Source organism: Pteropus vampyrus, unplaced genomic scaffold (genome assembly GCF_000151845.1).
Source record: "Pteropus vampyrus isolate Shadow unplaced genomic scaffold, Pvam_2.0 Scaffold215, whole genome shotgun sequence".
In the NCBI taxonomy this organism is placed as follows: domain Eukaryota; kingdom Metazoa; phylum Chordata; class Mammalia; order Chiroptera; family Pteropodidae; genus Pteropus; species Pteropus vampyrus.
In genome coordinates this window covers 3,352,181-3,378,091 of record NW_011888996.1, presented here as the reverse complement: position 1 = coordinate 3,378,091, position 25,911 = coordinate 3,352,181, and the positions used below count along the sequence as shown (strand labels likewise).

Here is a 25,911-nt window from a genome sequence, read left to right as displayed (position 1 = left end):
AACAGTCTCAGTATACTCATTTGTAAAATGGATGTGATAAAAGTACTCATTCTTTGGGTTTTGTCAAGATTAAGTGAAATAGTGATTGTAAAGCATTTATTCCTGAAGACAGTGTCCAAAGTGTTTAAATAATGTCTTTGGCATTGTCAACATCTTTTGAAGAAACATGTAACTTTTCAAGGGGATAAAAGGATGACTTTCATTTGGATACATATGTTCTAGTTGAGTTAAAAAAAAAAAAGAAAATCAGTTTTATTACTTAAGAGCTAAAAATCTAAATATTTGCGAAATGCTTGTCCTTTAAAAAGTAAAAGAGAGCAGAAGAGAAATCCTTGAATTTTGTTAGTTCGAGATAAAATGTGCTACCTGTTATTGAAATAGAAAAGATGTTTGACTTTGTTGATTCAGGATCAGATTCATCATTGTATAATTTAGAAAATGTTCATTATTTAAGATTAACTTCGAAGCTTTTTGACATTGTTTAATAATGGAATGTTTAAGGATTAGAGGATGAAATCTTATGTATTTTGAAGATGTTTGACTTTTCTAACAGTATTCAAGATAAAACTGCAAGGGTTGAAGACTGGAACTTGATTTTAAATGAGATAACAGTTATGACTTATTAAATAGCTACTATTAGTAGTAACAAAGCTACCAATAGTGTGATCACTAAAATATAGGGAAATTTGCCAGAAGAGAAAAAGACATTGAAAATTACAGCTGAAGTGAGGTAGAAGGTCCTTTATGAAGAAGGAATCTCTGTTCTCCCAGATAGAAATTTTTTCTCTTCTGCTGAATTTGCACTCTGGCGAGGTCCTCTTCTCCATGATTAGTTTTCTAAGAGATCTAGAGGATAAATGCTAATTATTTTGACTAGGGAGCGAGAGCCAGCAGTGTAGAAAGCCTTCCTTTGTGTCTCCTTTTGAAAGTCTTTGGCCAAAACAATTGAAATAAAAAATGGGCAAAGGACTTGAATAGACATTTCTCCAAAGATATACAGATGGACAATAAGCACATGAAAAGATGTTCAACATCACTAATCATTAGGGAAATGCCAATCGAAACCGCAGTGAGATACTGCACTATGCTTTGGGATGGCTCTTATGAAAATAAAGCAAAACAAAAACCCCAGAAAATAACAAGTGTTGTGTAGGATGGTAACAATTGGAACCCTCCTACATTGCTGGTGGGAATGTAAAATAGTGTAGTCATTGTGGGAAACAGTGCGGTGGTCCCTTAAAAAATTAAATATACAATTACCATGTGACATAGCAATTCCACTTCTAGGTATATACCAGAAATAATTAAAAGCAGGGACTTGAGTTATTTGTTCACCAGAGTTTATTATCAGCATTACTCACAATAGCTAAAAGGTGACAGCAACCGGCATGTTCATTGATGGATGAATGGATAAGTAAAATGTGTGTGTGTTTACATGTGTGTTTGTATACACACACACACACACACACACACACACACACACACACACACACACACATACACACACTGATATATTGTTCAACCTTGAAAAGGAATAAGATTGTGGTGTATACTACACCATGGATTAATCTCGAAAAAAAAGTGAAAGAAGCCAGACACAAAAGGACCCATATTGTATGATTCCACTTATATGAGGTACTTACAATAGTCAAATTCATAGAGACAGAAAATAGAATAGTGGTTACTAGGGGCTGGGGGGAGGGGGAAGTGGGAAATTGTTTTATAAGTAAAGAGTTTTAGTTTGGGAAGATGAAAAGAGGAATCAAAGAGGAAAGAAAGGAAGAGGACTAAATATAGTCCCTTCAGTTTTCTACCTTAGGTCTTTTGTGACTGGGCTGTTTCTTTTCTGGAGCTAATTTGCATTTTGGTGTTAGCAGACTTTTCAGAAAGAGCCTGTACCTTCTGACTAGCTTCAGATCTCCAGCCCCCTAAATTTGCACTTTCTTTTCCTGTCCTACCCTTATGTTTTTATATAATTTTGTACAAATGATTTCATCTTCTTTGTAGAGAAGGTTGAAATTCTGTGACTGGTAGGAAGAACTACCTTATGCACTTTCATCTTAATTTCATTTATTTTTCTTACATAATATTTGCTTCTGTCACAGAGGAGATTTTCTTCTTTTCTCCCCAACTTTCAGCTGACCTTCGAACACGTCCCTTCTCATACCTTTTACGACTTTGCTCCAATAATCACATTTTTGTTCCCCATTTCTAGAAACTTTAAAATCTCTTTTCAGAGCTTCATTCTGGCTCAGCCTTCAAACTCAGGCCTTGTCTGTATAATGAAACTGTTTTTAGGTAGCAGATGACCAGTCATTGTTTGGAAAGATCAGAAACCTTTTCCCTGTTCTTATCCCCCTCATGTCTCTGTTTCTTGAAACTGTCTCTTTCTTTGGCTTTCTGATTTTTCTCTTGCTTCTTTTTCTCTGACTATTTTATATGCTCTTCTTCCCAATTCATAATTGAGAGTGGCCTTGCATTTTCTTTCTCTTTTTTTATGTAGTTATTTCCTTGGTGAGTTTATCCACCTTTGTGGCTTCAACTTTGATTAAAATGACCCACAAATACATACTTTTGAGACTTGGAATCTTTGTACTCATTCTTATTCAGTATTTACAATCCACTAAGTCACATTTGACTACTTTGCTGTTTCCTTAAAGGTAGTATGTTCAAAATGGAATCCTTACCTTCCATCTAACCTCTATTAATTAGTGATTCACCGTTTTCCAGCTTGCATTTGTTGTGTGTCTCATCTACTTGGTTTCCTGTATTAGTTATTCTGTTACTTATGTTCTTTAAGACCACAAGGAAGAGAGGTACACAGATTATCTTTAGTAATGAAATTTTATTCTGAGGATACTCAGGAAATGTGTACGGAGTAGTGTGGGAAGGTGCCCAATCAGCTTCTTTTTCCCTCTGAGCTTCAATGTCTCTAATACTGGTTGTGGTATAGGCTCCATTAATAAGAGGAATAGCAGCTTAGAGTCACTTGGAATAATGAATTGAGCTCCAGTGACCTTAGTTATCTTTGTTTACTAGAAGTTATACTTTTTGAAATTTAAGGTTAATTGGATCATTTTGTAAACCCACCCCCCTCCCCCAAACCACATTTGTAACATCCCCATCTCAGCCCTTGGCTCTGGATCTTGGCTCTAGCCGTATCTACTTTATATTGCTTGGGATGGCAAAGCTGGTTTAATTTGAAGCAGCATGTGATGAGCCATAACAGTTTATATAGGATGATAGGTTTTCCCCTTAAAGGGCACTGTGCAACAGGCATTTTGAAGTTCCATTAGTTCTCCATTAGTTAGCAATTTTGTTTTATCCACCTATTTATTCATTTATTTATTGAACGAAAGTTTATTAAGCAGTAGTGTGTGAGGTTCTATGTTAGGTACTTATTGCAGATATGAAGCTGGATAAGTCATGATTCATATCTTTATGGAATTCCCATTTCTGGTGATAAACTCTTACAATAAATAAATAAAGGAATAATGAGTCAGTGTGCTAATAAGTGCTATCTATGGACCATAACTGCTAGTGGGATTAGTTCTCTTTGTTTTGGTGGGTAGGTAGGTAGGGATGGTCATAGATGGGAGGAAGTTATCACTGCAAACTTTGCAGAGAAGATTTTTGATTGTATCTTTAAGGAAGTGGTTAACTGACAGGCAAGAAAAGTGTGAAGGTCATCTTAAGAGAGAATGGACATGTAGAGGTACGCTATATCTTATATTTGTACAAATAACTATACAATAGCTGCTTTTTATAGTACAGAGATTATGTGATTTTTAAAAATGTGGATCTTAAACTCCATAGTTAGGATTTTTATCTTGTTTATAGTGAGAAATGATACTTTAAAAATCTCTCTTGAATTTGTTCTTTTTTGTCATTTCCACTGTTAACTTTTTAAGCCTAGATCTTTATCACCATATTTCTGGGCTGCAGGAAACAAAACCACCCCCTAGTTTAGCAGTTTTTTTCCTCTCTTCTCTATTATGGAATTTGGTTTATAGGACATTTAGAGAATTGGGATGAAATCCCTGAGAGGGGTATGTTGGTTTATTTTATACAGTTAGCAGTATACCACCATAACCACCATAATGTACTTCATCCACCATAATGAAATTCATCCCTTTGACCCCCCCAACCACATTTTCCTAAAACATAATTTAAACTGCTATTTATGTAGGCCACCTATCATCTCATATATATGGTATGGTGATTTGGAATTTAAGAAGCACAAAACAAGCTAAAAGTTCATCTGTTTAATCTCTTGAATGCATAGTATAGCGCTGGGAGGAAAAAAGAAACTGCTAAATCCTGTTTTAGGAGCTCCTGGTTTTGGAGCTGTAATAGTACCTTTCAGAGCAGAGATAACTAATTGATTCGAAGATGAGAACAGAATATCTATCTGCCTTAAAAGATGTGACTTGATGTGTGATACTTGATGTAGTAATTGCTTGATATTATCGAGTAATCTTTGATATTCGCTAGCTTCCTAGGAGTGGGAGGCTCTATACCATATCTTGGACAGACCTTGATTTAATTGTTTTGCCATTTATTACTCAAGTGACTGGAGAAGTCACTTAAATCTTAGTTTCCCTATCTAAAAACTGTGAGTATTTTAGTTACTACCAAAAAAGGGTATTGAGATTTAATGAGAAAGTGCTTAACTGCTCAGCACAAGGCCATTAAAAGCCCAAATAAATGTTAACTACATTTATTATTATGTTTCATTTAGCTCTGATGTATCTATCTTTCCTCCTGTATTAGGAGCTCTTGGTTGTCAGCTATATTCTTAATTTTCTTTGCCTTACCCCAGCAGGCAGCTCATTGTCTACAGATTTAGTAAGTATATGTTGAATAAATATAAATGAATTTTTAGATCTGGTCTTATTATTTTTTTGTACGCTTGTTGAAAATTTTTAGAAACAGTAGTTTTTCTACAAATAGTATTTCCTAAGCGGCTGCAGAATTCACTCGTAAGACTGATTAACAGATAACATTTTTACTATTTCTGATTTCCTTGATCAATTTATTAATTCAGTCTATAGAAGAAGCTTTTCTTTTTAGTGTGATTTTATGGAATGCATTTCATGAAATAATTATTGAGTCACGCAGAAAAATTTTAATATTGTTCTGTGAGGTGCAATTTAAAAAGTTTTCTTCAATTACAGAAAAAAATGAATCTTGTAGAAACCTTATGAAATAAAAGCATAGAGGAGAGCTACCCCCAAAACCATGTTGCCTGGAATTCTTAACAAATATTTGAGTTCCTCCTATGTCCCAGGCACAGTTTTTAGTGCTGGTGATATAGCAGTGAACAAAACAAAGTCTGACGGTAAGTTGATGCCAGTGTGGGTATGCTTACGTACATATGCAGATACACCCATGCTTAAAAGAAAAAATGAAAATTGTTTAATTCTGTGAACATTATTTTGTAACCTGCCCTTTTAGCAATAATATTGTTGACTTGTTTTTTATCAGTGAGTTTTTTACAACATAATCTTTAGTAGCTACTTGATAACTCATTGATTGGATATTCTATAATTAATAATCTGTGTTCGGACATTTAATTTACTTTAGAGTTTGTAATAAATTTACAATGAATACATGCTTTTTTCATTTCCAGTTATTTCTAAGAACAATTGAAGTTCATTTAATTCCTACCATTTAGCCTTTAAGAAACTTTTTATTAGGGTAAAAACTTTAAACAGTTTTGTAAAGAAGAGAGAATAAACTTCTATGTATCTGTCACCCAGTTTCAACAATTATTAACTTCTTGACAGTCTTGCATAATTATATTTGCATACATACACCTCACCTGGGGATTGCCTCTATGTCTATTTTGAACTTATTTCAGATATATTATGGCATTCTTAAGTATTTCAGTGTGCATCTCTGAAGATAAGAATATTGAACAATGTATCACCATAACACCATTATTTGAGATATAATTTTAAATGTAACTTATTCTTGAAAGGATAAAATATTAAGGAGAATTTGTAGAAAACAGACTAGGTTATATAAAAGAGTTCCTCTCCACGTCCTGTATTGAAGACTTAGAAATCTTTGTGTTGGGGACTTGGAAAAAATATTAACAGAAATTCTTACATTGAACAGGAAACACAAAAGTGAGATAAACAAGCTTGCAGTGGGGATAAGGTTAAAGTGAGTATTTAAATGTTGAAGTATTTGAGAATTTGAATATAGCTAAAAAAAATAATCTAATGTTTAAAAACAATGTGGGAGAAGATGGCTTTTTTTTATTATAGTCTTCCCTTCTTAATGAGAGTCAAAAGAAAGGAAAACCAGATGTTATTAGCCACTTATTTATTTTAAAAAGACAATTCTAGGGCATATCTGCTTAACATGTAATAAATCCTACCTGCCAGGTTCCGTGAGAGAGATACCTTATGGGTGGGTGACTTGTTCTCCGCAGAATTCCCTAGCACCTGAGAAGAGCACACATTCTAAAGGCACTCAGAATAGTTTTTTTGGATCTGTGATTAAAAACATATATTTATGATGGAATTCTGAAGTGTTAAAAACCACAGTATGTTAAACATAGATGAAATTATGCTCATTATATTGTATCTAAGGCAAAAATATAGAAAAACGTTTTTTTAATTAGCTTTTTTCTTATATATTTTTTTTATTAGTTTCAAGTATACAGTACATTAATTAGACATTTATGTAGTTTATAAAACAATCCCCCTGATTGCTCTATCTTCCGTGTGGCTCTACACATAGCCATTACCTTAGTGCTGTCTGCATTCCCTTTTAATTATGAGGTTTTTTAAGCTGTAAGGGTTTTAAAAACAGACAATGTAAAAACTATTTAAAATTAAATTTTAACTGAAATGATCAATTTTCATTTAAAACACCAGAAAAGATAAGAGGAAATAAAGACAGAATGACATAAAACATGAATCATTTATCAAAATAAATCATGTGTTTTTTCTTGACAACCCTGTAAGTCATTTTCTGTTGACTGCTTTTTTTTTTTTCTGTTAATTTACTTCTATTTTATTGACTGGTTTCATGAGTATGGGTCACACTTTCCTATTTGTTTTCATATTTCATAATTTTTTTTGTTTGTTTAAAACTGAGCAGTTAATACATTGTAGAAACTCTGGTTTCTCCCCTCCCCCCCCCCCCCCCCCCCCCCCCCCCCCCCCCCCCCCCCCCCCCCCCCCTCTCTCTCTCTCTCTGTTTTTTTTTTTAACTTTCCCGTGGCATTTATCTACCTGAAGTGTTTGGCTGCTGAATGCCTCTGCTGAGTTGTTTTATTTTCATATTCTATCAGAGATTTTTGGGGATATCCTCTGTGTCTGATAGCTTAGTGGTCAGCCAATAATTTGGGCAGAGATTATCCTCAAACACCTTGAACCCCACATGAGCCCACTCTCTGCTGCTGTTCTGTGTGTGGGTTGGGGAGCACATTTGAAGCTGTAGTTTTCAAGTCTCTCTTGGCTTTTATTTTTCACTGGATTTTGTTGGTTCTCCTCTGCTCATCTGTTTAGTTTCTCTGCTCATGAGTATAGTTTCCCAGTCAGCAACTTATATGAGGAGAGCTCATCTTACTTTCTATGGCTCTGTCATTTTCAGAATTTCCCTGTTAAATTTTTGGCTGGTTTGTTGCTTATCCAGGCTTTGCTGTCAAAGCTGTGGGTTTGACAATTGTTTTATTATTGGGTTCACCACTTTTAGCTGACAAAGCTGCCAGATTTTAAATTCATGTCCCAAATTGAGCCCATCTTTTCTGGCAGCAAAGTTGCTATTTTTCATAGTCAACCTTGTCCTGGTAAAACTAATTTTTCTACCGATGGAATTGGGGGATGGGTAGATGGTAGCAGCCCTAAGCTGGAATGCCTCAGAGTCCTGCCGTTATTACCCAAAGCCAGGGCAGGGTTTCAAGAATAAATGCTCCTCATTATGTTGGCTGCTTTTGTGCCAATTTCTTGAGGCACGAAATGGTTGATTTTGACAATGTTCAGTGTGCGGAGGATTTACCAGCCTCTTCACACCATCATAGTCAGAGTGTGTGTGGCGGGGGCAGGGGGGTGTCTCCTGATATGGCTTAATTAAATCTACAATCTTGCTGTTTTTTTCTATATGTCACAATCTTTTCTTTGCCCTCCCCCCACCTTTTTGGGTCAATTGAGTAATTTTTATTCCATTTTGTCCTCACTGTGTATGTATTTGTTATATCACATTGTTTTCTGTTGTTAGTTATTCTTCTAAGTTTTACAATATGAATTTTTAACTTATCAAAAATCTTTCTTCAGATAATTTTATACCACTTCACATGTCACGTAAGAGTTCACTTCCATTTTTTGCCTCCCTTCCTTTGTGCTCTTTTGTCCTGTGTTTTACTTGTACATCTGTTATTAACCTCACATTATGTCATTTTTTTTGTTTAAACAATGAATTATATCTTTAATAAATGAAAAATGGGAAAAGTTTTCTGTTTTAAGGTTTTTTTAATTGTAAAAAAACATAACATTAAATTTATCATAGCAATTTTTAAGTTCAGTAGTGTTAAGTATATTCACATTGTTTTGCAAATAGAACTTTTTCACCTTGCAGTACTGCCACTGAACACTCATTCCTCCTCTTCTTCCCCACAGCCCTTGGCAACCACCTTTCCACTTTCTGTTTTTATGACTTCGACTATGTACATACTTTGTATGAATGGAATCATACAGCATTTGTTCTTTTGCGATTGGCTTATTTTGTTTAACATAATGTCCTCCAGGTTCATCCATATTGTAGCATGGGACAGGATTTCCTTTTTTTTTTAAAGCTGCATAATGTTCTCTTTTATGTATATACCACATTTTGGTTATCTTTCATCTGGATATTTGGATTGCTTCCACCTATTGCCTCTTTTGAATAATGCTTTGATGAACATAGGTAGCATATATATCTTAGGCTGCTTTGAATTATTTTGTATCTATACCCAGGAATAGGATTGCTAGATCATATAATAATTCTATTTTTAATTTTTGAGGAATCTCTATATTTTCTATAATGGCTATACTATTTTACATTTCCATCAACAATGCACAAGAATTCCAGTTTCTCCTCGTCCTCATCAGTGCTGGTTGTTTTCTGTTCTTTTTGATGGTGGCCATCCTATAGGTTTGAGGTGATATTTTATTGTAGCTTTGATGTGCATTCCCCTAATAACTAGTGATGTTGAGCATCTTTTCATATGCTTGTGAGACATTTGTATTTCTTCTTTTGAGAATTATCTATTCAAGTCCTTTGCCCATTTTTTAATTGAGTATGTTGTTGTTGAGTTGTAAAAGTTCCTTATTCTGGATATTATCCCCTTATCAGCTATATGATTTGCAGATATTTTCTCCCATGCTGTAGATTGCCTTTTCACTTTGTTGTTTGTTTCCTTTAATGCTCAGAAGTTTTTAAGTTTGGTGTCATCCCATGTGTCCATTTTTGCTTTTGTTGCCCGTGCTTTTGATGTTATTTCCAAGAAATCATTTTAAAATCCAATACCCTGAAGCTTTTCCTTCTGTAAGTTTTTATAGCTCTAGGTCTTATGTTGAGGTCTGTAATCTGTTTTGAGTTAATTTTTATGTTTGGTGTAAAGTAAGGGTCCAGCTTTATTCTTCTGCATATAAATACCTAATTTTGTCAGCACCATTTGTTGAAGAGACTGTCCTTTTTCCATAGCGTAGTCTTGGCACCATGTTGACTATCATTTGGTCACGTATGCAAGGGTTTATTTCAGGGCTCTCTGTTCCCTTTCTTTGGTCTATGTATCTGTCTTTGTACCAGTACCACAGTGTCTAGATTTCTGTTGTATGTTTTGAAATCAGTAATTATGAGACCTCTAATTTTGTTCTTTTTTTTCAAGATCGATTTTGCTCTTTGGGGTTCCTTGAGATATCATATGAATTTGAGGATTTTTTTTTTTTCCATTTGCTGAAATTTATTAGTTGTAACAGTGGGTTTTTTTCCTGGGGTACAATCTTTAGAGTTTTTACATGTAATATGTCATCTGTGAACAGCGATAATTTTACTTTTCTAATTCCGTGGTGCCTTTTATTTGTTTCTTGTCTAATTGCTGTGTTGAATAGTAGTGGCAAGAATGGGTATCCCGGCCTTGTTCCTGATCTTAGAGGAAAAGCTTTTAACTTTTATCATTGAGTATGTTGTGAGATTTTCATTATATTGAGGTAGTTTCCTTCTATTTCTAGTTTGTTGACCGTTTTTTATCATGGAAAGATGTTGAATTTTGTCAAATACTTTTTCTGCATCAATTGGGATGATCATGTTGTTTTTGTCCTTTATTTTGTTAATGATTTATTTTCATATGTTGAACCATTCTTACATTTCAGGTGTAAATTATGCTTGGTCATGGTTATAATCCTTTAATGTAGTATCGAATTTGGTTTGCTAGTATTTTGTTGAGGATTTTTGCATCAGTATTTGTTAGGGATATTGGTCTATAGTTTTCTTTTCATGTCGTGTCTTTGTGTGGTTTTGGTTATCAGAGTAATGCTGGCCTCATAAAATGAGTTTGGAAATGTTTACTCCCCTTCAATTCTTTGGAAGAGTTTGAGGAGTTTTGGTGTTAATTCCATATTTAAATGTTTGGTAGAATTTTCCAGTAAAGCTGTTTAGTCCTTAGCTTTTCTTTGTTGAGAGGTTTTTGGTTACTCCTTCAATCTCCTTACTAGTTTTAGGTTTGTTCAGATTTTTTATTTCTTCATGATTCAATCTTGGTAGGTTATATGTTTCTGAGAATTATCCATTTCTTTTAGGTTATCTGATTTGTTGATGTATATAGTTGTTCATAATCTTTTTTATTTGTTAAATCAGTTTTAATGTCCCCTCTTTCATTTCTGATTTTAGTTATTTGAGTATTCTCTCCTGCTTTTTTTTCCCCCTCAGTCTAGCTAAGGGTTCGTCTGTTTTATTGGTCTTCTTAAAAAAACAACTCTTGTTTTTTGTTTGGGCTGCTGTAACAAGTATCACAGACTAGGTAGCTTATAAACAACAGAAATTTATTTCTCACAGTTCTGAAAACTAGGAAATCCAAGATCAAGGTGCAAGGGTGGTCACATTCATGTGAAAGCCCTCCTCCTGGTTCACAGCTAGCACCTTCTTGCTGTGTCCTTAATGTCTAGTAGAAGAGGCTTTGGGCATATCTGGAGCCACTTTTATATGGCACTGATCCTATTTATGAGGGCTTCACCTTCATGACTTAAGCACCTCCCAGAGGTCCACCTCCTAGTACTATCATTTTTGGGAGTTTGGATTTCAACCTATATGTTGTGAGAGGACACAAAGATTCAGACTAAACAGTTCTGTTGATTTTTATTTCTAATTTTCTATTCTCTTTTATGTATCTCTGTTTTAGTATTTATTATTTCTTTCCTCTGCCAGCTTTGGGTTTAGTTTGTTTTTCTAGTCTCTTGAAGTGTAGTTAGGTTGTTGCTTTGAGAACTTTCTTTTTAAGTGTAAGCGTTTACACTGCTAGACGTCCCTCTTAGCACTGATTTTTCTGCATCCCAAAGTTTCGATATGTTGTGTTTTCATTTTCATTTGTCTCCAGATATTTTTTTTTTTATTACCTTATGATTTCTTTTTTGACTACTGGTTGTTTAAGAGTATATTGTTTAATTTCTACATATTTGTGGCTTTTTTTCCTTTTTGCTATTAATTTCTAGTTTTATTCCATATGGTGGGAGAAGATATTTTGTATGATTTCATCTGAAAATTTTAAGACTACTTTTTGTGGCCTAACATGCAGTGTCTTTTGGAGAATGTTCATGTGCACTTGAGAAGAATGTGTATTCTGCTGTTGTTGTGTGGGGGAAAAGGTTTTTGTGTATATACCTGTATTTCTGCTAGCCATTGTTCTTTATTTTGCATAGATATGTTTCCTTTTGGCATCAATTTCCTTTAGCCTGGAGAACTGTTCTTAACTATTTAGTGAATTCTCTCATCCTTTTTTTTTGCAGAATTTTTATTCTTCATTTTTGAGGATATTTCTATTGGATATAAAATTTTAGATTGATTTTTGTTTTCCTTCAGCACTTTAAAGGTGTCTCATTGTTTTTGGCTTGCTTAGTGTCTGACAAGAAGTATATAGGCATCCTTGTTTTTGTCTTGTGTAAGTAATGTGTCTCTTTTCCTATGACTACTTAGTATTTCTCCTTCTAGCGTTCAGCAGTTTGATTATATGTCTTGGGGGTGTGTGTGTGTGTGTGTGTATTTTAGATTTGTTGAGTTTCTTGCATTGTAGGTTTATTGTTTTCATAAAATTTGGAAAATGTTTAGCCCCAGTCTGTCTTATCTATCTGTAGATAGATCTATGTCTATCTGTATATCTGTCCTTCATTTCCACAGGGCTTAGGCTTTTCTCTCTTTTATTTTTAAACATTTTTTCAAGTTATTAATATTTTTTTGCTGCACCGGCTAATCTCAAATCCTGTCCAGTGAAAATTTCATTTCAGATACTTTATTTTTTTATCTTTAAAATTTCCATTTAGCTCTTTCCCCCCTAACTTCCATATCATTTACATGTGTGAGTACATGGAACATATTCATAATTGCTTTTTATAAGATACAGTTACCCCTGAACAACAGGAGTTTGAACTATGTGGGTCCTCTTATACATAGATTTTAGGTCCACTTATACGTGGAATGAAAAAAATCCGCATATAAGAGGACCCAGGTAGTTCAAACTTGTGTTGTTCAAGGGGCAACTGTATTTTCAATAAGTAGTTATAAATCTGCATATGTGGAGGGCTGACTTAAATGATACGCGTTTTTTTGACTGCATGGCAGTTGGCACCCCTAACCCCTCATGTCATTCAAAGGTCAACTGTATTTTTCTGTTAATTTCACCATCTCTGCATTTCTCCGTTGTTTTAATTGACTGTTTTTTCTCCTTTTTGAGAGTCATCATTTCCCAATTGTTTAGTAATTTTGGGTTGAGCTCTTGAAATCATAAATTTTACATTGTTGAAAACTGGATTTTTTTTTAGTTGTTTAAGGTTCTGGTAGGCAGTTAGGTTACCTTGTGGATTGGCTCAGTGTTTTGAGACATGTTTTTAAGTTTCTTTTGGGAGAATCTAAAGTATCCTTTGTGTTTTGGTAATGGGCCTTTCTAAAATAAGTTCATTCTGGGATCTCTACTGAATGACCTTTGTATTATAAGAGTTATCTCAGCTTTTGTTGGTGAGAAAGAAACTCAGCCTTGTGTGACCTCTTGGAGATGTTCTTTTACAGCTCCCTGGTCATTATTTTCCCTTAGGAAATTGACTTTGTTGGACTTTGTAGAGCGGTTTTTGTTTGTTTGTTTTTGTGTTTGTAAGCATGCTTAGATTGGCATTTAGCTAAATAGTCAAGGGAACTCCTGGATGGATTGCTGGACCTATTTCTCTGTATAGTTCTCTTCTCATGGATATTCTGTAATGCAGGTTTTATTTACCTTGCCTCCCCACACCTCCATCTCTGTTTCTTCAATTCAGCAAAGTTGCTGGGCTCTGTTGGGGTTCTTTTTCCCCTGTGCTATAGTCTGGAGAAGCCTCTAGGTTCTAAAGCCTTGGTTATAATAGGGCTTATTTTATTTCCCTTTTCTCAAGGATCAGTCCTGAAATGCTTGATATCTATTGTCTGAAAATAATTGTTTCCTATATTTTGTTGTGTTTTCTAGTTGTTTCAATAGTCAGATAATTCTGGTTCCTGTTACTTCCTTGTGGTCAGAAGTGGAAATTCTCTAATGGACATTTAAAAATTTTTTAGTTGTTTGAATTTTCAATAGCTTTTGACATGGTCAGGTACTACCTTCTTGTCTTTCATGACTTCATTTCTTAAATATTGATGTTTTCCTGGGATCTGTTTTCTCTTTGACCCATATTTCTTCTTAGACATTTTCCTGATGATTTTATTCCTTCTTATGTCTTCAGGCTCCATCTATATGCTCATGACACCAAAAATGGTCTTTCCAACTCAGATCTCTTTTGGGATTCATAAATACAGTTGCTTACTAGAAATCTACATTTAAATGAATAAACTTAAACTCATCACATTCCCCTCCAAATCTTTTTATTTTATCTGGTATTCTTTAGCTTAGTAAATGACATTACCATCCATTCATTTGCTTAAGCCAAAGCTTACGAAAAGTTATTGACTCTCCTCTTTCTCTTATCACCCCTTATTTAATCAAATCCACTTCCTGTTGATTATGCCTCCTTAATATCTTGAGTAGCTTATCTCCTCTCCATTCTCACTGTCAGTACTGTATATTATGTATTCATGTATTGAATCAGTTACTAACTAGATTCCCTTCTCTCCTGTTTGTCACTTCACATCCTTTCTCTGCATTGCAAGGGAAGTGATCTTTTTTAAAACAGAGTTCCTTAACATGGTTTACAAGGCTCTTTTTAACCTGACTCTGCTTACCTCTGCGTCCTGGTCAGTTTTATTTTATTCATACTTAATTACTTTTGGTCCTTTATACCAAACTCAGCCTTGTGTGACCAGCTTTATTCATGCCGAATTATTTTTAGTTAGCTAGATTTCTCTGTATGCATAATTTCTCTCATCTCTTGCTTCCAGATACCTGTACATGCCATACTTATAGATGATTTTTAAAAACAAAAAGAAAAGAAAACTAAAAGACATTTCTGTGTGTCAAACAGTCCAATAGAACATAAAGCTAAAGAGTCATAAGTGAAGTCAAAATACAAGTGAAAATTTTTGCAACTTAAACGAAGATTAATTTTCCCCTTGTATATAGATAAGAAAAGGACCCAAAACCCAGTAGAAAAATGAGCAAAGAACATGAATAGATGGTTTAGTTTTATAACTATATTAAAAGATGTTTAACTTTACTAATAATAGGATAAATACAAATTAAATCTACTTTGAGTTACAAGTGTTCACCTAACATATTGGCTAAAATCTAAATATTTGTTTAAGTAGTCTGTTGGAGGAACTGTGGAAAAAGAGGTTCTTTTATGTATGACTGGTAGGAGAATAAATTGGTACAAGTCACCTGGAGGGCAATTTGCTAATATCTATCAACGTACATATATGTTTTTATAACAAACAGTTATAGTAGATAAAATATATCAATGTAATAAAAAATTTAATCGCTGTATTAATATACATAATGGTTATTATAGTGATTTTATTAGTTATATTACATTGTTTATGACATGATTATATGTATAGTATATATACTTATCAATATGTATACTTTTGTGTTTGTGTGCTTGTGTATATACATGTATGTATTTGCTTGCCCTCACAGTTTCACTTCTGGGAATTTATCCTACAGATATACTAGCACATGTGTGAATTGTTTTATGTATAAGCTTATTCATTGCAGTGTTTATAATAGCAAAAGGGAACCTAGATATCCATAAATAAGGAATTGGAAAGTAAGAGATGCTACATCTTTGCAATAAAATAGGATGTAAAGTTATAAAAACAATGAGGATGCTTTCTATGTACTTATGTTGTAGAGATCTCCAGCACAGCTAACATGTAATTCAGTGAAAAGAGCAAAGTATATAACAGTGTGGATAAAAGAGTGTGCGTAAAACACTATCTTGCATGTTAAAAATGGGGAGAAATAAAAGTATATATTCATACTCATATAAAGTTTTCTCAAGAAGCTTATAAAAGTGGTTATTCTTTGAGATATTTCTGCATAGTTTTATTCCTTTTCATGTCTTCAAACTCCATCTGTGTGCTGACAACACCAAAAATGATATTTCCAACTGCGGTCCCTTTTGGCATTTATAGAGATTAAGAATGGGTTGGAAGGAGACTATGTTTTTATATTTGTTCTTTAAAATAAAATTAAAAATTTTATTAAAGATATTAAGTAAAATATTTTTCTTTTTTTTCCTCATCAGTAAGTTAAAAAAGCTGAGTGAAGACAGTTTGACTAAGCAGCCTGAAGAAGTTTTTGATGTGTTAGAGAAACTTGGAGAAGGGTAAGTACAAAATATATGAAAGTTGCATTTAAATAATGACAGAATAATGATAAAGATATTATATACTATTAATATTTTACTAGAGTGTATTTGCTTGAATTGAATAGTAGTTGTATAGTCAGAATGTACCTCAACGTAATAAAAGCCATATGTGATAAGCCTACAGTTAATGTCATGTGAATGGTGAAAGGCTGAAAGCTCTTCATCTAAGATCAGGTACAAGACATGGATACCCACTCTTGCCACTTTTATTCAACATGGTATTGGAAGTTCTAGCCAGAGCAGTGAGTCAAGAAAAAGGAAAAGCATTCAAATCAGAAAGGAAGACGTGAAACTGTCTCTATTTGAAGATGACATGATAATTAATATATCTAGAAAAACCCAATAAATAGAGTTCACCTAAAAACTGTTAGAATAATAAATTCAGTAAAGTCACAGGATATAAATCAATATACAAAAATTAGTTGTGTTTCTAAACACTAATAAAAAACTATCAGAAAGAGAAATTAAGAAAATCTCATTTACAGTTGCACCCAAAAGAATAAAATATCTAAGAGTAAATTTCACCAAAATGCTGAAAGATCTGTACACTGATAAGACATTGATGAAAGAATTTGAAGAAGACTCAACTAAATGGAAAGATACTTTGTGCTCATGGTGTGGGAGAATTAATAATCTGTATCAATATTCCAATGACATTTTTCACAGAAATAGATAAAAGCACTCCTATAATTAATGTAGAACCACAGAAGACCCTGAAGAGCCAAAGCAATCTTGAGAAAAAAGAACAAAGTTGGAGGCATCTTGCTCCCTGATTTCAAACTATATTATAAAGCTCCAGTAATGAAAACTGAATGACACTGGAATAAAAACCGACATGTAGATGCATGGAACAGAATAGAGAGCCCAGAAATAAAACCATGAATATGTGGTTAATTAATTTATTACAGAGAAGCTAGGACTATACAATGGGGAAATGATAATTCCTTAAAAAAATAGTGTTTGGAAAACTGGTAGCCACATGGAAAAGAATGAAACTGGACCCCTGTTTTATACCATACACAAAAGTAAACTCAAAGACTAAGACCTGAAACCATAACACTCCTAGAAGAAAACAGAGGGTAAGCTTTTTGACATCATTCTTAGCAATGATATTTTGGATTTGACATCAAAAACAAAGACAACAAAAGCAAAAAATAAACAAGTGGGACTACATCAAACTAAAAACCTATTGCACAGCAAAGAAAACCATCAATAAAATGAAAGGGCAGCCTGTGGAATGGGAGAAAATATTTGTAAATCATGTATCTGAGAAAGGGTTAATATCTAAAATATATAAAAAACTTATAACTTAGTGGGAGCAAATGAGACATTTCAACTAAAAAATGGGTAAGGGAACTGAATAGACATTTTTCCAAAGAAGATGTACAAAACGGCCAACAGGTATATGAAAAGGTGCTTAATGTCACTAATTATCAGAGAAATGCAAATAAAACCACAATGACATATCACCTCATACCTGATAGAATAACTGTTATCAAAAAGACAAGAGTTAAGTGTTGGTGAGAATGTGGAGATAAGGGAACTGTCGTGCACTGTTGGTGGGAATATAAATTGGTGTGGCTGCTATAGAGGACATTATGGAGGTTCATCAAATAATTAAAAGTAGAACTGCCTTATGATCCAGTAATCCCACTTGTGTGTGTGTGTGTATGTGTAGGAAATGAAATTTCTATCTCAGAGGTACCTGGAGCTCCACATTCATTGCACCATTACCTACAGTAGTCAAGACATAAAAACAATCTAAGTGTCCGTTGATGGTTGAATGGGTAAAGAAAATGTTGTATATGTACACAATGGACTGTTATTCAGCTATAAGATATAAGGAAATCATGCCAATTGCGATAACATGGATGGAGCTAGAAGGCATTAAGCTAAGTGAATAAGTCAGACAGAGAAAGACAAATACTGAAAGATTTCTTATATGTGGAATCTAAAAACCGAACTCATGGGAACAGAACAAATTGATGGTTTTCAGAGGTGGGTGATAGGGTTTGGGGGAAATGGATAAAAGTGGTCAAAAGGTATGAACTACCAGGTATAAGATAAATAAGTTCCAGGAATGTAATGTACAGCATGGTGATTATAGATAACAGTACTCTATTTTGTATTTTAAAGTGCTTAATAGAGTAGATCTTAAAAGTTTTCATCACAAGAAAAAGTATTTTTTAACTCAGTGAGATGATGGATGTTAACTAAACTTATCCTGGTAATCATTTCATGATATATACATATATCAAATCATTATATTGTATATCTTAAACCGATTCAGTGTTATATGTCAATTATATATGAATAAATGTGGAAAGGAGTGAAAAGAATAGTAATAATATTTAAAATTAGTATACTCTGTAGCAATCAATACAGCTTTTGCAAAAACTAGGTTGTGCTAGATCTGATAATAGTGTTTTTCAGAGTAGTAGGATGTGTATATATAAGAGGAAAGCAAGAAGTAAGTTGTAAGGCGATTCCCAAGAATTTTAGTAGTTCATTCCGCATGACATTCCTATTAATAAGCTTGAAGGATTTTGTCTTTGTTAGTCAAGTGAACATAAGGCCATCTTTCAGGATCTTGGAACTCATTTTACGTGTAGAAAAATGAGTAATAGATGTAAATAGAGTGTCTTAGTGAGGAAAATAGGCTGTATTAGCAGAGGAATAGTTGTTATGATTTTAAAATAATGGCAGAGAAACGTGTCATTTTGAGCACAGTGAGACATTTAATGAAATGGCAAAATGTAGGAGAACTTCCAAAATAATAAAAGACACAAAACAAAACAGTTTAAGTCAATAAGAACAAGGAAAAAGAAATAGAGAAAACAAAAATGAAAATAAGCTAAATGTAAGCTGGAAGGAATAAAATGAAATATATTTTTCTCTGTCTATTCTCTCATTGAAAGTTGAAAGTCAGACTTTTAGGGTGAATTAAGATGTAAAACCTAACTCTATGCTGTTTATAAGAAGCTAATGTACTACAGAGGATAGAAATGTAGGGATATTTTGTATTAGAGGTATCAGATAAGAAAGAGATAGTCATACAAATGACCAAACAAATGAAATTTTAAAAAAGCAGTATTTATGTCAGGTAAATTAGTTAAAGTTAAAAGATCTCAAGTGACTAAAGAGGGGTTAATATCCAAGTAAAGAACAAAGAGGAACATTACTTGATGATATAAAAGACAATCTATAATGAAACATGTATGTGTCAGCCACAATGACAGTTAAATTTGTGAAGAAAAGCTATTCAAAATGTCAGGGGAATCTAATAAAAGTGTATTTATATGAGAAGTTTCAATGTGTCTCTTTCAAAATTGGACAGAATAATAGAAAAAAGAAAAGACATAGAAGGATTAAATATAATCAATAAACTTGATTATATATGAATATATAAAGTATACATCTATTACCAATGTAGTGATATATATGTATATATGTTCTTGCATTCCGCATTTGTTTCTGGTATGTTCATAGATCATTGATTAAACTAACAAAGTCTAAAAAAAGATTTCACAGTCTGCATTTCTTACTACAGTCTAAAATTCAAAGTAAATAGTTACAAAATGATAAAACCCACACTTATTGGAAATTAAGAAATATAAGATAAGGTAACCAATGGATTGAAGAGGAAATCACAAAGTATCTAGAAAATAATGAAAAGGAAAACAAATTATATCAATGTCTCTAGAATCCAGCACAGCCATAATTAGGGGAAAATATTTAGTTTTAAATTCCTTCATTACTTGAAGGAACTCTCCCCCACAAAATATTAAAAAACTTAGTGCTCTTTAAGAACCTAGGAGGAAGGTAAAAAAAATGGCGTAGATGATAAAGACTCTGGTCATCCCTCTGGTGACCAAATCAAAGTTGTGAGAGAAACAAGGAGCAAACAGCAAGGAAAATTGCCTGGAATCTAGATGAACAAGCCATACAACTAGGTAGAGAACTAAGAAATCACCCTGCAGTGGCAGAAGATAGGATGGGGTGAGGACTTGAATTTGCCTAGTCCCGAGGGGCTGAGTGGGACAAAGGCCATAGCAGCAGCAGCGGCAGACGCCTCTTAAAGGTGCCATGTCTGCAAGTAGACTTTTGCGGTGACAAACCTGCTTGCTTTGAGCACCAGCGCTGGTTCAGCTGTGCAAGGGGTACCAGGGACTCACAGGGGGACACTGAATTGTTGGAGCAAAGGTCAAGGCAAGACTCACTCTGTGTAGAAGTGCCGGCAGTATCCATTGTTCCTCTGTTGAGCCCTCCCCATTCCCAGTGTGCTGACCCAGCGCAGCCACAACTGAGACTTCAGCAAACCGAATAACAGGTTGCTCCGCCCAGAGGATTCCCTGAAACTCTGCCTTCCTCAACTCGTGGCCCCACCCAACCCACATCCAGGTGTGTCCTCCCTTAGTCAGATGCCTCTTGCTGAGCAATGCCTAGACTCACACTGGTGGCAGCTGGCCTCGGGTTTCTGGTGTGGCCTTTTGAGGCAGCTGTAAGTATAGCATCTGTGGATTGTTTGCTGAATCTTAACAGGTGGCCCTGGAGAGGCATAGGCTGGGTTAAACTTGGTCCACAATTGAACCCTTTTCAGTACTGTGCCACTGGACACCTACCATACAAAGCCACATTAATAAGAGTGGGAGACAAGAGCTTTGCTTAGTACATAGGCAGCCAAAATAGGAAGACAAAGAAGCAGAAACTATATGAGAGAACAGAACAGAGATCCAGAAATAACAGCCAAACAATCTAACAAATGCGGAGTTCAGAACACTGATTATAAAAATGCTCAATGAACTTATGGGAAGTGTAGATAAATTCAGTGAGAACTTCTACAAAGAGATAAAGTACATAAAAATGGAAGTGGAAATTATAAAAGGGAGCTGGTCAAATGAAGAACACATCATCTGAGATGAGAAGTATATTAAATGGGAGAAGCAGTGAATAAAGAAGAGGGTAAAATGACCTATATAGAGGATGGAAAAGCCAGCGACACTTAGTCAGAATGGCAAGAAAAAAAGAAGCCAAGACTATAATAATAATTTAATGAGCTTATGGGACACTATTAAAGGTAAAAATATACGTGTCATGGGGTACCAGAAAAAAGGCAAGACATTGAAGAGCTATTTGAAGAAATAATGATGGAAAACTTCTCTAACCTGGTGAAAGGAATTGACATAAAACCCCAGGAAGCTCAGAGAGTCCTCAAAACCAGGAACCCAAAGAAGTCCACACCAAAACACATCATAATTAAAATGCCTAAGTTTAAATACAAAGAGAGAATCTTAAAAGCAGCAAGAGAAAAGCTGTTAGTTACCCACAAGGGCGCACCCATAAGACCGGTAGCTGATTTCCCAAAAGAAGCTATGTAGGACTGAAGGGTTTGGCACAAAATGTTCAACGTGATGAAAACCTAGGATCTACAACCAAGAATACTTTATCCAGCAAAGGTATCATTTAGAGTTGAAGGACAGATTCAGAGCTTCCCAGACAAAAATAAGCTAATGGAGTTTATCACCACCAAGCCAGTATTACAGGAAGTGTTGTAGGGACTTCTTTAAGAAGAAAAAAATGTATCAAAAACAGGAATAGAGAATGGTAATAATTATATTCCTGTCAACAACTACCTCAAATAGAAAAGAATTAAGTGCTCCAACCAAAAGATAGAGTGGCTGAATGGATAAGAAAACAAGACCCCTATGTATGCTGTCTACAAGAGACTAACTTCAGATTAAAAGACATACGCAGACAAGAAGTAGATGTAAAAAGATATTTGCCTTGATAGACCTAGAAGGTATTGTGCTGAACAAAATGGGTCAGTAGAGAAAGACAAATATTGCATGATTTCATGTACATGTGGAATCTAAAGAACAAGATCAAGAGCAACAACAACAAAAGTGGAAATAAACTCATAGATAGAGAGAATATTTAGAGGGATACTAGATGGGTGGGAGGTTGAGGGGACAATAAAGGTAAAGAGATTAAGAGGTTCAAATGGATAGTTGCAGAGTAGACACGGAGATGTAGAGTGTAGCATGGGGAAGATGGTTGATAATGTAATAAATATGTAAGGGGGAAGAGGGATACTAGATTTAGTGGGGTGATCACTTTGCAAGTTGTGTGGATCTCTGATCACTGTGCTATACAACTGAAACTGGCATATTATTGTATGCCAACTATAAGTGAAAAAACCTAATTGAATGGTACAGTGTAAATACAAGCAACTAATTGTCTATTATATTTCAATAAAGATGAGAAAAATATAAAGAAGTTAGAAAAATAATAAAATATACCAAAAGAAACTAGGAAGAGGAAATTCATAAAGAAGTTGAAATTACTGAAGTAGAAAATAAAATTAGAAAGGATAAGTATATGTAAAATCTGCTTTTTTGAACAGGTCGATAAAAAAGTTAAACTTCTGACTTTGACTAAAGAAAAAGCGAAAATATAGATTTGGAATAAGAAAGAAGATGCAACCAATGATAGAGAAATGATTTGAAAAATTAAGAGATTACTATATACTGCTCAATGAGAACTCATTCGAAAAGCTAGAAGTATGAAATCATACTTCTAGAATTATGATTTCATAAGAAAATATAAATCGTGTGAATTGACCCCCAAAGAAATTGAAAAATAAATCAGTTATCACAGAAAAGATGGAAAAGCAGTTAACTATCTATTAGTTACAAAAGATACCAGCTCATAGCTGGTAATATTCACAATAGACACATGTAGAAATGTCTATCAACTGATGAATAGATAAACAAAATGTGATATATCTGTACAAAGGAATATTATATTGGTATTGAAAGGAGTTAAGTACTGATGTATGATGCAGTATGAATGAACCTTGAAAACATTATATTCAGTGAAAGAAGCAAAGTATAAAAGTCACATATTGTATGATTCCATTTATATGAGGTATCTAGAATAGTTCAATACATAGAGACAGAAAGCAGGTTCCAACTGATTTGGAACTAGACAGAGGTCAGAGTTACATAGTTTTGTGAATGCACTAAACGCCACTGAGTTAAAATTCTTTAAAATATTTAAAGTGGTGAATTTTATGGTATGTGCATTTTACTTTAAAAAAAGTACCAGCTAAGTTTTATCCAGTCTTTAAATGACAAATGCAGTTATTTTTGTGAAGCTAGCATAACTTTACTATCAAAATCTAGATTAAAAAAGAAAACTGTAATTTAGACTTATTTTGCTACCTGTTATGATTACCATGCGCATCTTGTATGAGGTGGAGAAATGTTGCCACTTGTCTTCTGTTCTCAGTGGATCCCATCATCCATTAAATTCAAGGAGTCCATTTTAGTGTTGGCATCTCTGTTGTCTCTCACCTGCACTATAGAACTTTCAATAATGCTGGTAAAGGAATATCCTCTAGACTCTCTCAGTGAACATAAGTGGGGGCGAGCAAGTCACGTATATATCCATTCCAGTATTCCATCTACTTGAGCCTTTGATCTCCTTTCTCTAGTGTATACTATGGATTGCTGACATCTCCCTTAACGTACGTAGGCCACTGTTGAGTCCAGGTTTCAGTTCACTAGCTGAGCGAACTCAGAGACACTTCCAACTGAGATAACACAGAGTCTGGAATTTCTGGTCTTGTGTCCATATCAGTAAATTCCTTTCTCCCTGGAAAACTTGGAATCAATTCCCATACATGTTCTTTAAGGTTCTGCTGACGAAAACTGACAAAATCCTTATAACTTTTATTTTTGGTGTGTATAATAGGTGCTCTTGGGTCATCCCTTTGGCGTCTGTGGGGATTTGAGTGTAATTATAGATCTGGAGGCAGTGAGAAGTGGTGATGGGATGGGGTAGAGGATGATCTACATTTCCCTGAAAAGTGACTGCCTCAATTGAGGTAGTCTTTTAGGCATTGCGAGGCTAATATTCTCAGACTGGGTGGTAGCGTTGCTTTTGCTGGTAAGGGAGGTTTGGCAGGGTTTGGGAGTCGAAGTACTCAGATTAATATTAATCTACCGAAACGTCACAAAACCAATACTCTGGATACCTCTCTTTAGAATTAAAAATCTAACTTTAACATAGTGGACCTGGTGAGTTGTGAATTCAGTTTGCAATGTAATTCAGCTTTCGGCAAGATTAGACTTTGAGTTTGGTTTTCAGAAGTCTCAGCCTTCTGCTTACAAGTATTAAGTTCTTTTGGGACATTCAGAAGCATTTTGGTCTCTCAGCCTTGAGCTGGGAGTTTAAGCCCTGGACTCGTTAGATTTATTATATAGCTTTTCCAGTGTAGGCAGGGGCAGCCAACCCATTCTATAGTCCTTATACTCTTATTTTATCATAGTATTCTATTGACACAAGTAGTTGGTCTTCTAAAGCTTTGCCTAGACTCCAGATGACTAAGGGTAATAATTTAAATAATTGTTTTGCCACTGAACGCCACTGTCAATGTTCTTTTTGTCATTTGCATTATCGAAGTAATTATTATCTTCAAATTTAAGAAAGAGCTAATAGAAAATTCCCATCTTTAAGATTCTTTCCCCTGGAACTACTTCCTGGACCAAAAACTATTGGTGGCAGGGCTTGGTCAGGGGGAAGAAAAGCTACTCTGTGTATTCTGGGTATAAAGAGTTTCTTATAAAATTAGGAGTGCAAATGACTTGTGGAAGGACCAGAGATGCAAAGGTCATGGAATCTGCTGCTGAAGGTCAGATAAGCCAATGCTGAAGACCTCAGCCTAAAGCACCGAAATGGGTGTTGCTCAAAATGTCACTGGGGATCTGCTGTAATCCTTAAGAATCTTTGAGAAGCTCCCACCAACTCTCTCAGTCCGCAGTAGCAGTATTGTGGTTATCAAAAGCTCAGCAGAAAGCAACTGCGCCTCTCATATCTGCCAGTGCATCTGCTACAACTACATCTGGAGAGTGATGGTTTCTCAACTTTTTGCCATTCACGTTTCATACATCTTCTCATTGTCAGACTCTTAACTAGGATCCACTTAGGGAAGGGCATTCAGGGAAATGTTGTTCCCAGCCTCTTTTTCAGTGATGAGAAGCTCATAGAATAGAGTGGTAGTGCTTAATTGACACCAGATAATCTAGCACTGAATTCTGTATTGAAGGGAATATATATACATATATATATGTATATATATACACATACATACACACACATCCATCATGTACATACGTACATATACATACTTATATGTGGCTTTTAAGGGGAGATATATGTGTGTATGTGTATAAGTTAGGACTATACAAACACATACACACATCCACACCCTCACACACCCATCCCCAAAAGTGACTTTGAGTAGCAAACTAAATTACTTCAGAAAGACCAAAGAAACAGAGGATAGGATAAAATTCATTTTATTAAAGTAGCTGCTTTATTACTTATTTTTCACTTTTTCACTTATTTTAAAAGATTGTAAATTTGAAAGTGAGTCTGCATAGTTTCCTGATACCAGGAAACATTCCATGTCTTCCAGTGGCTTGTTCTTCTTTCTCTTCGGTAATGATAATAAAGTGAGAAGAACGTGATCTTTGGAGTCAAAATATGTTTGAATTATGGTCTTGATGGTTATTGGTATCTCTGTCTTTGTTTCCTCATCTTTTAAAAAGGGCTGTAATAACATTTTACTTCATAGTTGAGAGTGTCGAATTTGATAATGCACATGAACCACCAAGCATAGTACCTGGCTTAGTAAGTGGTAGCAGTTTTTACCTTGTCTTCTAATTCATATCAAAGTATAAATAACTTCCTTCTCATTATTTTTGCTTTTTAAAAACACACAAATATTTAATGGGCAGTTTTGAGAGTTATAACAGAGGTAGTATGTGGTCTTGCCCTTGAGGAGGAGGATATAGTGAAAGGAACATTTGAGGAT

The 25,911-nt window shown here is 34.5% G+C and overlaps 1 protein-coding gene across 4 annotated transcripts in view; it reads left to right on the top strand.

The window, feature by feature from the left end:
• Positions 1 to 25,911, top strand: part of STK3 (serine/threonine kinase 3) — a 277,085-nt gene that overhangs the window by 12,776 nt on the left and 238,398 nt on the right. For all 4 annotated transcript variants that reach the window (XM_023538227.1, XM_023538226.1, XM_011372913.2 and 1 more), the window contains one exon: positions 15,909 to 15,989. In XM_023538227.1, coding sequence (XP_023393995.1) covers positions 15,909 to 15,989 — 81 coding nt within the window. The remainder of the gene's footprint in view (positions 1 to 15,908; positions 15,990 to 25,911) is intronic.